The sequence below is a fragment of the Aythya fuligula genome, chromosome 29 (assembly GCF_009819795.1).
Source record: "Aythya fuligula isolate bAytFul2 chromosome 29, bAytFul2.pri, whole genome shotgun sequence".
In the NCBI taxonomy this organism is placed as follows: Eukaryota; Metazoa; Chordata; class Aves; order Anseriformes; family Anatidae; genus Aythya; species Aythya fuligula.
Window position 1 is genome coordinate 2,264,620 of NC_045587.1, and position 14,518 is coordinate 2,279,137.

At 60.9% G+C, this 14,518-nt stretch overlaps 3 protein-coding genes across 3 annotated transcripts; 1 reads left to right on the top strand and 2 right to left on the bottom strand.

Annotated features, from left to right (window-relative positions):
• Positions 1-437: 437 nt before the first annotated feature.
• GPR182 (G protein-coupled receptor 182) lies at positions 438-3,120 on the top strand. Its single transcript, XM_032204912.1, has 2 exons — positions 438-490; positions 1,977-3,120. Exons 1-2 carry the CDS (start codon positions 481-483, stop codon positions 3,077-3,079), a joined length of 1,113 nt encoding a protein of 370 aa, XP_032060803.1. The 5' UTR covers positions 438-480; the 3' UTR covers positions 3,080-3,120.
• A 4,958-nt stretch (positions 3,121-8,078) lies between these two features.
• On the bottom strand, positions 8,079-12,394 carry ZBTB39 (zinc finger and BTB domain containing 39). The gene is made up of 2 exons (XM_032204812.1): positions 12,350-12,394; positions 8,079-11,142 (listed from the first exon to the last, which is right to left on the bottom strand). Exon 2 carries the CDS (start codon positions 11,037-11,039, stop codon positions 8,901-8,903), a length of 2,139 nt encoding a protein of 712 aa, XP_032060703.1. The 5' UTR covers positions 11,040-11,142; positions 12,350-12,394; the 3' UTR covers positions 8,079-8,900.
• A 796-nt stretch (positions 12,395-13,190) lies between these two features.
• On the bottom strand, positions 13,191-13,802 carry TAC3 (tachykinin precursor 3). The gene is made up of 4 exons (XM_032204728.1): positions 13,701-13,802; positions 13,512-13,620; positions 13,422-13,451; positions 13,191-13,297 (listed from the first exon to the last, which is right to left on the bottom strand). The coding sequence occupies exons 1-4, from the start codon at positions 13,800-13,802 to the stop codon at positions 13,191-13,193; spliced, it is 348 nt and encodes a 115-aa protein (XP_032060619.1).
• Positions 13,803-14,518: the final 716 nt, after the last annotated feature.

Genomic DNA, 14,518 nt, shown 5'->3' on the forward strand with positions numbered 1-14,518 from the left:
CCAAAGGAAAGCCTGAGGGCCCCTGAGCAATGCCTCAGGGACAGGCACGCACATTCCCCCTAACCCACCCTAACCCTCAGGGCTCCCAGCTGATTCATTTTCCCCCTGCCCACAGCACCAGCGAGCCCTGGGCAGGATCAGGCCCATAGCTTGGTGGCCGCCAGGTCCTTCATGGAGCAGGCAGCAGGTGAGGTGGCTCTGAAGCACCCACGGAGCCTCTCTGGTGCTGATGCTGGCACCTTCCTGAGGCTCCCCTTCCCCAGCACACAGTGACCTCAGGTGCATGCCAAGCCAGGGGGCTGGAAGCCACATCTGACATCCCCTTGCGCTGGGCTGTCTCAGGATATCGGGCTGCCATGGTCATTTCCTGCTGGGGAGGATCCCGGAGCCCACCCCGAGCCCTACAGCAGCTGCATCCCTGCATTCCCAGACAAACGCCAGCCGCCGTGCCGCGAGGATCGCCCCGTGCAGCTGCTCCGCATGCCCACTGGTGAGCCAGTGCGCCTCGCGCCCCTCTCCCACCGCTGCCTCAGGATTCAAAAGCCCCGGGCACAGCTAGGCTCCAGTCCCATGGGCTTCTTGCCAAAGCTTTCAGGAGGGTGACAGTGCCTGGGCAGGGCTGGGGCTGGTGCTCTGGGGGCTCTGGTTGTGGTGCGTGGAGCTCCTCGTGGTGCCATGGGGTACCCCAGTGCGGTGATGCACTCGGCATTCCCAGGGATGGGTCCTCTTGGGATTTTTGCAACAGGGTCCATGGCACCTTTGCCATGCAGCTGCAGCCATGCTGGGATCCACAGGCTTTCATGCTTGTGGCAATAAAAGGATGCTGTTACATTTCCCTTAAGTTCATAGTTTTGGTACCTACTTGGAGCCCCGAGGGGATCCAGTGCAGTGCGCGGCAGGGAGGAGCGAGGGAGCGTTCTGATCTGGGCTGCACAGCACCTGCACACCACAGTGGGGGCACAGCTGCTGCTGTGGTTTCCTGCATGCTTCGTGGTCCTGACCACGGCACCAGGGTGCACCTCTGCGTGTAAGGGCAGGGCGGCAGCAGCGGGGATCCCACCAGCTCTGCGCCGGGGGAACCTGAGTGCGGGAGGCGTGGAGGCAGCTGCAGGGAGCAGCAGGGGAGGCTCCCAGGCTTGCAGCCCCCATGCCCACGCTGATGTTGCTGAGCCTCGAGGCTTGCAGGTGCCCTGACTGGGTCCTTGTCTCTGCCACCTGCCAGTCCCCAGCACCGTGTGCCCCAGGGTACGGCCACTGCTGGCTGTGGTCCAACAGGGATGGAAGTGGGAACACAGCTGGGGGACTGGGAGGCTGCTGCTTGCGGCTGGCGATGTGAGGTTAACGTTCAATGCTGATGCAGCATCTTTGGAGGGATGATGTAGGAATTCACCCATCGGAATAAAATTCCATAGGATTAAAAAAAAATACATATGTACTTCCAGAACCTCCCCCAGTGACTGAACTTTGCCAGGAGAGACCAGCTAATTCTTCTCTATTTTGCAGCTGCCCCACTCTGTGCAGCCACTTAGATTTTCTATCTGAGTTTCCCTTTTGATCTTTTCTTATGTCTAAATGAAAACTCCTGCCCCTTATAAATAGGATTATATTATTTTATTATTTTATTTTATTATTTTTTTTGGGGGGGGGAGGGATCTCTAGCATCTCTCAGTGCAAAGAGGCAGAGGGATATAAAGCAAGACCTGGTGAGCAAGTCTCCAGACAAGCTTAATTCAAGCAAGTCTCATAGTGTGACACCCACAGCTGGGTCTTTGTGAGACCCCTGTGTCCCATTCCCTGGTGCTGCAATTCAGTCATCATTTGGGATGGCCAAGAGCAGAAATTGAAGTCACCAAGAAGCTGAGCGTGCGGATGCTTCCCAGCTCTAGCGCCCGGCAGGGGGAGGACTCCCAGCGTGGCTGCAGCTCTCTGCCCCTACCAAAGGGCTCCGCAGTTCATTGCTCTCCCTTTCTTTGCAGCTACCAGAATGGCTGAGATGACCGCTGCCCCCAGTGAAGCGCCCACTCTCCCGAATGAGTATGGGGACTACCACAACTGGTCTGAGCTGTTCCACCTCTTCAACTACACCTACACGTTCTGCGAGTTCAGCCTGGATGAGAATGTCAAGCGCGTCGTCCTCTTCATCCTTTACCTGGTCATCTTCGTGGTGGGCTTGGTGGAGAACCTCCTCGTCATCTGGGTCAACTGGCAGACACGGGGCAACAAGAGCTTGGTGAACCTCTACATCATCAACATGGCCATCGCCGACCTCGGCGTGCTGCTCTCGCTGCCCATCTGGATGCTGGAGGTGATGCTGGATTACACCTGGCTCTGGGGCAGCTTCCTCTGCCGCTTCACGCACTACTTCTACTTCGCCAACATGTATGCCAGCATCTTGTTTCTCACCTGCCTGAGCGTGGATCGCTACGTGTCCCTGACGAGCTCCTCCCTCTTCTGGCGTAAGCACCAGCACCGGGCACGCCGCATCATCTGCGCCTGCAGCTGGGTCCTGGCAGCAGCCATCCCCTTCCTGGAGGTCGCTCACATGCAGCTGGTCAACACCGGAGAGCCCATCTGCATCTTCATGGCCCCCTTCGAGACCTATGATGAGTGGGCGCTGGCGGTCAGCTTGGCCACCACCACCATTGGGTTCCTCATCCCCTTCCCCATCATCACCGTTTTCAACGTCCTGACGGCCAGGTTCCTGAAGCGCACCAAGCCGGAGAGCAGGAAGCACTGTCTGCTCATCTACGCCTACATCATCGTGTTCCTCATCAGCTGGCTGCCCTTCCACGTCACGCTCACGCTGCTCACCCTTGACGGCAACCACATCATCCTCCACTGCACGTTCGCTCACTTCCTCTACTTCTTCTACGACATCATAGACTGCTTCACCCTGCTCCACTGCGTGATCAACCCAATCCTCTACAATTTCCTAAGCAAAAACTTCCGCAGCAAGCTCATCTCTGCCGTGGTGAAATACATCCCCAAAGACCTAGCCGGCCAGAAAGGTGCAGACAACTCCTCCTCCACCACGCAGCACTCCATAGTCATCACGAAGGACAACAACCCGCCCAATTAAGCGGGATGTTGGACTGCCCGCTCATGGCTGGCCCCAGGGGGGTGGCCAGCTCCCTGGGCTCACTGCGGTCAGTAAGGTTATTTTCCCTGGTGCTAAGCAGACACTTTGCTTTTAAACAACACTTCTTGGCTGGCCACCTACTGTGATCTGAAGGCAAGGGCAGAGTGCCAGGCATGAAATGAGATGGTGCAGGGAGCTGCAGACACATCGCCTCTGATGTGCTGCCCTATTGGATCTGTTTAGCTAACGAAAGAATAAGAGAAAGAGATATTTCCTGTTTTCCGAACACTTGTACTCTGTCTGCTCTGAAACCTGCTCACAAACCCAGTGCTGGGACCTGACTCCAGCAGCCCCCAATCTTCCCCACAGCCATGTAGGGTGGGGAACATGCTGCCCTCTTCCTTTAGCCCAGGGTTTTCTACAGCCCCTACTTTCACTTACCTGTGTGCTCTGGGCATATCCTGCTGCAAAGGTATGGGATGAACGCTGCCCTTCTGCTCTGATGCTTTCCCGAGCAGGAACAAGATGAAATTCATGCCTTTGAAAGACAAACCTACCCTCGCAGCACCTGGCAGGGAGCTGAAAGCCTGATTTTACAGAAATGAAGGCAACAAAACCCAGAGGTGCTGAGCATGACACAGAGCTGAGCTTTAACGAGGGGAGGAACCATTCAACATCGGCAACTCATTGAGACCGATTTTTCAAACCCAGCAGTAAATTAGGGACAAGTAGAACTGGGTTTCACTGCACAAGTCTGCCTTCAAACATGACTGGGGAGAATTGAGTTAGGGTTCCTGGTTTGCGTACTGCACCCAGCTCGTTAACACTGGTCTCCTTTAAAGCATCTCGTGTTGGGTTCCTCAGCCACTGGGCACCTTTCTAAGTACCGGCAGGCTCTGGCAGTCCTTGATACGCACTCCCTCTCAATCAAAGTCGCATGGAAGGTGTCCACTGCGGCACTTCCATGTGCACACATCCTCAGAGTACGGGCTGCAAGAAAGTGGAGCATCTGGAGAAAGTTCCTCCTTGTCTGGCTTCTGCTCAGTCACATGCTGCGGGTCAAGCCCTGGGTAGGGGAAGGTGAAGGAGCAGCAGCCGCTGGAAGGGAATTAATAAATCTGGAGGCCTTGAGCTGCTTAAGAAACACATTTTTAAAAAAGCAAGGCATAAGCAAATTGGACAGGATGCTCGCCTCCAGCAGCGGAGGGCAGGATGTGCCGGGCTGACACGGACCCACGGTCACCGTGGGGCTGGCCGGGGGCCACTCCGCTCCCCCGCTGCACGCCCCAGGACTGCTGCACAGAGATGTCCCTGCTCGCCTCCAGAAGGGGACCGGCCCAGGCAGGAAAAGACAAATCCTTCTCTGTCACAGAAATATTTGCTGAGCAGTCAGGGCAGAAGTCAGCCCCCCGACACGAGGGCAGCCCCTTTGGTAGGGGATGTGGAGGCAGCCGCCAGCTGAGCGCGGCTCTGGGCCCGACCCCTCTCGGGGCTTCCTTTGCTCGTGCCCTCTCCTTCTCACTGAAGAAACTGAAGATAAGCACACAATAGCAAGACATCTGATACATGACATAACCCGGACAGCACTATATTCCAGCTACTTAAACATGTACAACTTGGCATTTGACCTATTAAACTCTTGTTTTGTTTTAAAGAAAACTCTCCTAATGCATCTGCAACTTTGTGCACTGCAGCTCACAGCGCTGGAGGCCAGAGCAGCCTCACAACCTCCCCCCGGACAGCACGAGGCAGAATTATTTCACCCACAGCTTCACCCAGAGACCTGGCTCCAAAACCCCGCAGGTCCTGCAGCTCCCCTTGACTCCCTCCCAGCCTTCCCCTGTCCCCTCGTGGGAAGCTGTCCCAGCAGCAAGTTCCTTTAGCACTTCCCAAATACCCGCTGCTCCTGGGCCTCCTCCCCAGCTTGAATTTGTCCAGCACCTGCTCCTGGCACTGGCTAACTTTATAAAAAGAATTGTTATTATTTTCTTTTTTAACAGAGAAACAAGGCACAAGAGATCAACATTTTTCATTTTATTATTCTAAATAAAAACCACAATTTGTGCTGAACAATGGAGTATAAAAGAACCCGATGTACAACGATTTTAGACATCTACTATTTGGGGGGAAAGTTTACAAAATATACAAAACTTTACAGCAAATAGATAGTAAACACTTAAATATCAGGAGGTCAGTACCTACTATTAACTTAACAAAAAGGTTAGACAGCAATTCAACTTTTTTTTTTTTTTCTTTCTTTCTTCTGCTTAATTATTTTGTTAAGAGACCCGGATCCTTCAAGAAAGGGGAGGACAAACCAGAACGGCGCGATGCATTGCAGGGGTCAGAGCAAGGCAGCTCCGAGCACCCTTCGCAGCGCCGTGGGGACTGCTGGGGCCCCATCCCAGGCCTGGTGGGGCTGGCAGAGGGGCCATGTGGGGCCGGGCCCGATGTGGGGCACGCCATGCAGCCCCCCAGCCACAGGGGAGGAGAGCTCCCTCAGCCCCTCTCAGCCACGGCCCCGTCCCCACACTGCCTCCATAAACGAGAGCTCGCTGCCGATCGCAGGCAGCTTCTCGTGGGAATAATTCATGACCACACAGGGAAGAACCCAAGACACAAACATCAGGGACCTGAGCACTCTCTCCCCACCCACACACCAAAAGCAGCCGGCAGAAGATGGGGTGGGCTTTTGCTTTCCTGTCCCTGTGCTCAGAAGGGTGGGCTTGCTTTGCCCGCTACTGTTTCAGTGTAAAAGCTTCTCTTTTTGGTTTATGTGCACAAAAGGCTTTTGCTTCACAGCTTAGCTAGACACGGGGCTGCAGGCTGTTACCATGCACCAGTGCCCCGAGGCATCCCGAAGCTCATTGCAGCTCCTGGGGCATTTCAGGAGGGTCTCTAGGCTTTGAAGACTCGGCGGTCCCAAGCCTCCCTCACATCCTTCATAACAACCTCCAGAGCAGACCACGTCCGTTCCCCACACGCCAGGGCCCCGTCCACCAGCACGCCTCGCCACCATCAGGACAACGGAGGCGACCCTGTGCCCCAGCGAGCCCCCCGGCGACACGGTGCCGGCCCCCAGCACAGCTCCTGAGCTCTTCCCTTGGAGCCAGCAGGGTGGGCACGGCTCCTCGCTGCCGGGGGTCCTGCACCAAGGCCACGGGCAGCCCCCCACAACCAGCACTCGGGAAGCAGCTCCAGCTGACAGACACCTTCCCCATCTCCCGCACGAGCCACCTACCGTCTCAGTACCTATTCTCCTCTGTAAACATACTGCAGGCACCGAAGTGCCAAGCGGACAAGTCCCGTTAGGCACCTCCAGCAGGCAGTCAGCTGGCCCAAACCTGGCCAACATAACACAAATGGGGGAAAAGATGCGAACCCCTCAGCAGCCTCCTCTTCCCTTTTTCCTCCCAAGTGAGGTCGGCTCCTCTGCCTCTGCCCTGTGCAGACACCGAGGTGGGAGAAGGAGGGCGCGCCGGTGCTCCAGGTGTGGGAGCAGAGTTCCCCTGGAGGGGACCAGGGGGGAACAGGCAACGGGCCCAAAGGAGGCTGCTGCAGCCCACAGAGAGCTGGGATCGGTTTGGGGAGGACGGCATCCCATGGGAGGGACCCCGCGTGGAGCAGGGGAAGAGCGTGATGATGAAGGAGCAGCGGAGAGGAGGCATTGCAGGCTGACCACAGCCCCTGCTCCCCTGCACTGCCTGGGGGAGGAGGTAGAAGAGGGTGGATGGGAGGAAGGTGGTTTTAGTTTGCTTTTAGTTCTCTCTGTTCTATTGTTCTTCACTGGCAATAAATTAGTCTTCCCCAAGCCAAGGCTGTTTTGCCCATGACGGCAAGTGGAGGGAGATCTCCCTGTCCTTACCTCAACCCACACGTTTCAGCCTCCCCCCACCTTCTATTGCTACATAGCTCTTTCCACAGGACTTGGATGGGACTAAAGGAAGAGTTGCTTTTGATGGGGAAGGCTGTGACAGAAGTAAAATGACCCAGCTGGGTGGCCATCGTACCTCAGGAGACTGGTGCAGGACAGGAGAGGATGGAGGCTGTCATCTCCTCGGATGCTACACGTTAATACTCACGAGGTGCTTTGTATCTTCCACGCGCTTTGCAGATGTGAGCCAGTAATCTTCAGCACACTCCAGGGAGGTAGGTCGGTACCACAAGTGTTACCACCCTCATTTTACAGATGAGGAAACTGAGGCAAAGAGGTGAAGTGACTTGCCCAAGGCCACAGTGGAGCGGGGGGAGCAATCCCCAGGAATTCCTAGCTCACGAACCACGCGTCCGGACCACGCTGGGCTGCGGGTTGCCCCTTTGAGCGGAGGGGGAAGCAGGGTGATCTCACAGGGTTTGCAAATCACTAGTTTTGTTTTGTAACAGCATATCTTTGCAGAAGCACAGGAGCCCAATTTACGACGACTGTAGCTTGAAAGCGCTTCCTGTTTGTGAGGTAGTATGAGTTACCTAAGGGCAGTTATAACTCACGCTGTGGTATTTGGAAAAATATGTTCCTCTCCACCTCTGCCCCACAGCAGGATAGCATGGGAACGAGCCGGTCCCACCCTTCCTGGTGTAAACACTGCCGGCAGGGCCGGGCCGGCCCCGGGAGCCCACGCTGCAGCACACGCGGCTCCCAGCGGCCACCCCAGCACGCGCCACGGTCACGGCGTCGCGACAGAAGGCAAACGGACTCACATCGGCACCGACACCGTCCTGCAGCGCTCGTCAGCGAGGAGACGCGTCTGGGATGCGGCAACCCACGGTGGCAGTGGTGGCAGCAGCAGGGGCCATGCCTCCGGCAGAGCTCCATCCTTCCCGACAACACCAACGAGGAGATAAGGCCACGGTTTTGTCTTGTGCTCGTGCGCCGGGACCACGCAGCCTCAGCAATGCTGCTCTTTGGCAGCTTCCAACACGACGCCCTGGGACGCAGCGAAGTGTCGTCCCAGGAAGGGCTGCAAAACACCTCCTAGGAAGCAGCCGATCCCTCAGCACGGAGCCTCTGCCCTGCCTCGCTCGGCCATTCCTCCATGGGACCTCCCTGCTTGCAGCACCCATCCCCGCCGAGCAGCCCTCTGTTCGGGCTGCTCCCTGCCACGAGGTGGCCGGCTCCTTCCTTTCCCTTTGTCCAAAAACGGGGTCTTTGAAGATGGCAGCAGCATCGTGGGCACGGCAGCAACGTGCCCAGAGCCCCCAGCCACCCTCCGTCGCCTGCCCCTGGCATCCCGCCTCACTGCCTGCTCATTTCCCCTGCAGCGGAGCCACGGTGGCAAGGCTGATCCTGTGACACAGACTCTCCTCACAATAGCAGCAGAACCCCAGTGATGCCTAGAACAAGTCTTTGTTTTCCTGTCTTTTTTCTTTTTCTTCAAGTCCAGCACCATCCTGCTCTAGCTTTGTCCCTCTCTACTGAGGTCAGGTGTCAAAATATCTTAGCAGCATCAGTTTGTGGGTAAGCTCAAACTGAGGGTTAGCCTAGTCAAGTGGGCTAAAAGGTTTAAAAAAAAAATCTAGATTCAAAACCTAGTGAGAAATGCTAAAAACACAAAACTCATTGGCCTCTAACAGGATCAGAGGTAAGTAAACACGATGGACTTCTCAGAAACAGTGATGTAGCTTACGTGCTGTTGATTTGTACAATGCCAATCTAAAAAGCCCTAGCAAGGCCAAAAATTAAAAAAAAATAATAAAAATAATAAAAATAGAAAAGGAGGATTCCATCAATGACGCCTGACCATTAAATAAAATAAGCGACGTTTCTCCACAGCTTCTGTCGTGAGCGTTTGCTCCTTTGCTGGCCCTGCCCTGCCTCACCCCATCAGCTGTCCGCGTTTTTCTCCGCATCTTTGGAATGGATAATGTACATGAAAGTCTGCTCAATGGTGAAGTCCGGGGGGAGGCTGCCTTTGTGCACGCCTATGTGCTTGCTCATGAGGTTGAGCGTGGAGCTGTAGTGGCCGCACACGGTGCAGCGGTACATGAGGGCCCCTGAGTGCGTCCGCAGGTGGCACTTGATGGTGGAGCGGCCGCGAAAGAACTTGTGGCACACCTTGCACTGGTAGGGCTTCTCCCCGGTGTGAATCCTCCGGTGGTAGTTGAACTCGCTGGTGTGGGCAAACCTCTTCCCGCAGACCTTGCAGCTGTACTTACTGTTGCCTGGCTGGCTCTGCAGTGCCAGGTCTTCGCTCAGGAACTCCTCGGGCAGCTTCCTCTTCTGCAGGCCCTGCGGCTGGAGCCGGTCACCGAAGCTGGGTCGGATGTCCAGGCCGCCGCCGCACTTGTGCTGGCTGACGTGGTAGCGGTACGCTGCCTCCAGCTTGAAGCTCTGCCCGCAGAAGTGGCAGCGGAAAAGGGCCTCCTCCACGTTCTGGTGGACGGCCAGGTGCTTCTCCAGGAGGTGCCGGTCCACAAAGCTGTTGGCGCAAACGGAGCAGGAGAAGACCGAGATCCCCAAGTGAGACAGGGCGTGCCACATCAGGCTGCAGAGGCTCAGGTGCCTCTGATCGCAAACGCCGCACGTCTGGCTTTTCAGGTTCACGTGGTCCAGGATGTGGTTGCGGACGGTGTGGAAGTCTTTGGCCAAAGGCTTCCCGCAGGCGGCGCACGCCAGCTCCGAGCTGGACCCCCCGCCAAACGCGCCGACCTTCCCCGGCAGCGGGTCGCTGGGGTGGACGATGACGTTGTTGTCGAACACCCCTTCTCTGCGGTGCAGGGTGAGCTGCCACTGGGTGAAGAATTTGGTCTCACACATGTCGCAGGAGAAGAGGAAGATGCCGATGTGGGACAAAACGTGAGTGACCCTGGAGTTCCGGTCCTGGAAGTGGGTTTCGCAGACCTTGCAGTTCCCGGTCAGCAGGTCAACGTGATCTCTGGCGTGCTGGCGGATCAGCTGGATGTTGGGCTCCAGCACCTTCTTGCACACCTGGCAGGGCATGGCCTTGCTATCCCGGCTGTCGTTCTCAAAGGCCAGCTCTTCCTCACTGTCGTCGCTCAGCTCAATGACTTCTTCTGACGGGCCCAGCTCCTCGCTGGCATCTTCGAAGTGCAGTTCGTCCTCGCCCAAATCTTCCAGCTGAAGCTCATCCATCTGCACAAAGCCCTGCTCTTTGGAGTGGTTGCTGTTGCTGGGACAGGAGTTGCTTCCCGTGGAGATGTCCAGGGAAGCGTCGGTGGAGAAGAAGCCGCCCTTGCTGTAGTCACCGTTGCTCTGGACTTTATACTGCTGGCAGGAGCTCGTGGTGGTTTGAACGACGACGTTCACGCTGCCCAGGCTGGGCTGGGCTGCCATGCTCACGGCAGGAGCGAATTGCTCCACATCTGGTTCCTGCTCCGTCTTGGGAGGCTGCTGCTGCTGCATCAGGGCGAGGGCCTGGCTGCCTTCGCTCGCGTTATTCCTGTCGTCCTCCTTGTAGCTGCCCACTGCCTCCCCGTGCAGGATGTAACCGCGCTCGGGGCCAAAATGCTCCCCGCCGCTCCGGATTTCCCCCAGCGAATGGTTCTGCTCAGAGGAGGCGCTGCTCAGAGGACCCGACCGGCCCTCGCCCATGGCCAGGGAGGGCTGCTTGGGGATGGCCGAGCTCTCCAAGTCGGGGAAGGTCGAGTGGCAGGCCTGCAGCAGGTCCTCCATGCCCAGCCGCTCCGCCACCTCGTAAATGACGCCCACGTTGATCAGGTCTGTGAAGAGCTCGGAGGTGTACACGAAGCTGAGGATCTTCTCGAAGTTGGCCGGGGTGATGAAGTCCACGACGTAGGTCCGAGCGGCGTCCAGCCCCGTGTTCAGAAAGAGGTTCTGGAAGTAGCCCGCGGCGCAGGCCAGGACGGCCTTGTGCGCGGCGAAGGAGCGGGTGCCCACCAAGATGGTGACGTCGCACATGGTCTCGGAGAGCCTGCACTTGTTGAGTTCCTTCAGCAGGTTGTTGGGGTGGTTGGTGCTGTGCAGCTTGATCCTCATGCCCATCTTAGCAGCTGCTTGGGGGTCCCTGTCCTGCTCAGCTGCTTCTTCACGCCCTCATCAGCCGCAGGAGGTGCTTGGCATCCAGAAAGTGGCAGGGCAAGGGGCTCTGCGGAGAGGAAAACGTGAAAACTTTAACACCTTTACAGCCAGAGAGGTGTCGCGGCAGTCTTACCTCAAACACCCCCCCCTCCTGACAAGCGACTGGGAACCAGCTCCTGAGGTGGAGGCGAACGGAGCCCCTCTCGTATCAGCAAATAAAGGAAAAAAGCCGCCGGCTCTGCCAGCGATGCCCCAAGGCTCCTGCTGTGTCCTGGGCACCGTGCTCGGCTCCGCCGCTCACAGAGTGCTGGGGGGGGGCTCACCTCCAGGCCTCTCCAACACCGCTGCCTCGCAGACCCCTGCCCGCCGCCCACCCTCGCTTCAGGTCTCCCCCGCACCCACGGGGGCGTTTTGATGGGGTCTCGCCCCCCACCGCAGCGCTGGGCCCCCTGTGGGCCACCTCCCGGCCCATCCTGCAGCCCCCAGCCCGGCCACCCCTCCCTGCTCACGAGCCCCCAGCCCACCCTCAGCACCCAGGGCACTGAAAGCCCCCGACACGTGGGGACACGAAGGGGAACTGGCCGAAGCGCGTCTCAAAAGCCCGGTTTGCTGAGGGGGTCCCACACCAGCGCCCTGGTGCCAGCTTCCATAGCACAGAAAAGGGGGGGGCAGGCTGGGGGGTGCTTGGCTGGGGTGTGCCTGGAGCCCCCTGCCCACCCTGGGGCGGGTGGGGGGGTCTGTGGGTGCAGGAGGAGCTGAGGAAGTGTGCCCCCCACCCTGGGGTGCTGGGGAGGGGTCTGTGGGTGCAGGGGGAGCCGAGGATGGGTCCCCCCCAATCCGGGGTGCTGGGGGGGGGGGAAGAGAGGAAGAGACCGGGCAATGGGGGGAGGAGGAGGGGGGTGAGGGGAGGGGGGCACGGATCTGCCACCGAGGGAATGGGAACCGGGGGGGGGGACCAAGCAGCCCAGAATTGGCCACTCTGCCGCGATTTCGGGTGGGGGAGACCACGTGGGGGGGGGTCAGGGGGGAACCCGTGGGGGGGGGACACCGAGGGGGGGTCAGAAAGAGAGGAAGGGGGGGGGGGGGTCAGAAAAGTGAGGGGGGGTAGAAAGCGAGGGGGGGCAACGGGAATGGGGGGGGGGGGGGCGAGGGGAGCCGGGGACCGAGGGGGGCGGCGCGGCCCCGGGGGGGGGGGGGGTGGGGGTGGGGGGTGGCCCCGGGGGGGTCGGCCCCGGGGTTGGGGGGGGCGGCCCCGGTGGGGGGGGGCTCCTTACCCGCCCGGCGCCCCGCACCATCGCCGCTCGCTCACACAAAGGCGCCGCCCCGCCCTCCGCCGGCCGCCGCCGCGACGAGCGCCCGCGCCGGCCGCCACCGGAGCCGCCTTCCGCCGCCCGGCCCCGCCGTCGGGGCCACAGCGCCGCCACGGCCCGGAGGGGAACTGCGGGGGAGGGGGGGGGGGGGGGCACGGGGCCGGGGGGGGTTAACGGGGTTGGAACGGCGCGGGGATGGGAGGTGGGGGCGGCCAAGGGAACATTGGGGGTGACGTCGAGGGGAGATGGGGCAGGTGGAGATGTGGGGATGTGGGGGGGGGGAGGTGTGTGTGGGGGTCGCTGTAGCCCATGAGCAGCCCCCCCCCCGTGTGTCCTCCCCGCCCAGCGTCCTCCCCGTCTCCTCCCCGTGTCCTTCCCGGGGCCGCCCCGGGCCCGTCGGGTCCCGTCGAGGCGCAGCGGAGGCACAGAGCGAGCCAGGGCGAGGGGCGATGTTTGGGTTCTGGTGCCCGTACAGCGCGGACGGCAGCGCGGCCCCGCTCCCGCCCCCAGCCCCGCTCCCGTCCCGGTCCCGGCCCCGCTCCCGGTCTCGGCCCCGGCCCCGACGGGCTCCCACGACGGCTCCGCAGTCGCTGCTCGCCTCCGTGCCCTGCTGGCCCCGCAGCCGCCGCCCGCTCCGAGGCGCCAGGACACGGCCCCCGGAGCCCCCCCAGCGATGCCCGGGACGGAGCCCGGCGGGGGGGTCCCGGCGCCGCCGCCCCCCGGTCCCTCCTCACGCCGCCCAGCGCTGGGACCCGGCGGCTCTGGGGCCGTCCGGGGGGGACCCTGGGGAGCAAGGGGGCTGCGGTCAGCCCCTCCGCTGCGGCTCCGCAGCCCCCCGGTCCTCCCCCGCCGCCCTACCGGGCTCCGCCATCCGCTTCCCCATGAGCCCCACGAAGAAGTCGTGCATGTCCCCTGCGGAGAGAGCCCGGCGTCAGCTCCCACCGGGCCCGGCCCCGCTCCGTGCCCGCACCGGGGCCCCCCCTCGGCCGCCCCTGCGGGGCTGGCACCGTCCGGGAGCGGAGCGGAGCGGACTTACGCTTCTGGGGAGATGCCAGCGCCGGGGAACCTGGAAGAGAAGCGGGAGGCTGAGCGCTGCCGTCGGGGCGGGGTCCGGGACCGTCCTCACCGGCGTCCTCCTCCCGCAGCAGCTGCAGCAGGGCGGCGAAGGCGGCTCCGGGGCCGCCGCGGGCTCTCCAGGGCAGCACCGGGAGCAGCGGCTCGGGGCCGGGGCCGTTCTGCGGGGAAGCGGAGGGGTGAGCGCGGGCGGGGGCCGCCCGGTGCCTCCCCGACGGCCGCCCCGACGGCTCGGCCCTACCTGGGAGCGGAGCGCGGGGCCCGGCGGCGGGGCGGCGGCGAAGCGGGCGAGGGCGAGCGGCAGGGCCAGGGCGAGCAGGGCGAGCACCGCGCGGCTCCGCATCCTCGCCGGGGCGGGCGACCTGCGGGAGGGGTCAGCAGCGGCCGGGGTCGCCCCTCGCCCCCTGGACGGCGCGGACCGGGGCAAGGTTTTGGGAGGGGAAAGCAGCGGAACGAGAGATGGGGGCCCGGGGGCAGCCGGCGTTGTCGGAGCAGTCGAGCAAACGCTCCCCAGCCCTTTCCAGCTGGAGGGGGCTGCGGCACGGTGGGGGCATGAAGAAAAACGGGGGGGGGGGCAAAGGGGACGCGGTGGGGGGCTGCAGTGCAAGAGATGTACTGCAGAGGTGCTGGGGGACTGGGGAGGAGAGAGAATGGCTGCAGTGCAGAGCTGGGGGTCCTGTGCCAGGACTTGTGCCCATTGTGCCGGGTTTGTGCCGCCACACGCCAGCTGGGGTGGTGGAAATGCAGGCAGGATGGAGCACGGACACGCAGAGATCACAGGCACCCACTCAGCCTTGCACACGTTCACAGACACCCACACCAACACGCACACACCCTCCGACAGCCACAGCCCCCCAGGAAGGTCCCAGCCCCAGGCTTCCAATGACCCCCCCAAGCCCTCCCCACCTTCCTTCACCCCTCTCTCCTCCCAGCCCAGCTCTTGCTGCAGCTTCCAGCTCCCTTTCACCTTCCCCCAGCCCACGCTGGGCAAGGAGCAGAGGCAGCGGCCTCTCCAGGAGACCCCAGGGTACCTGGCACGGGTTTCGGGGACCTGCTCAG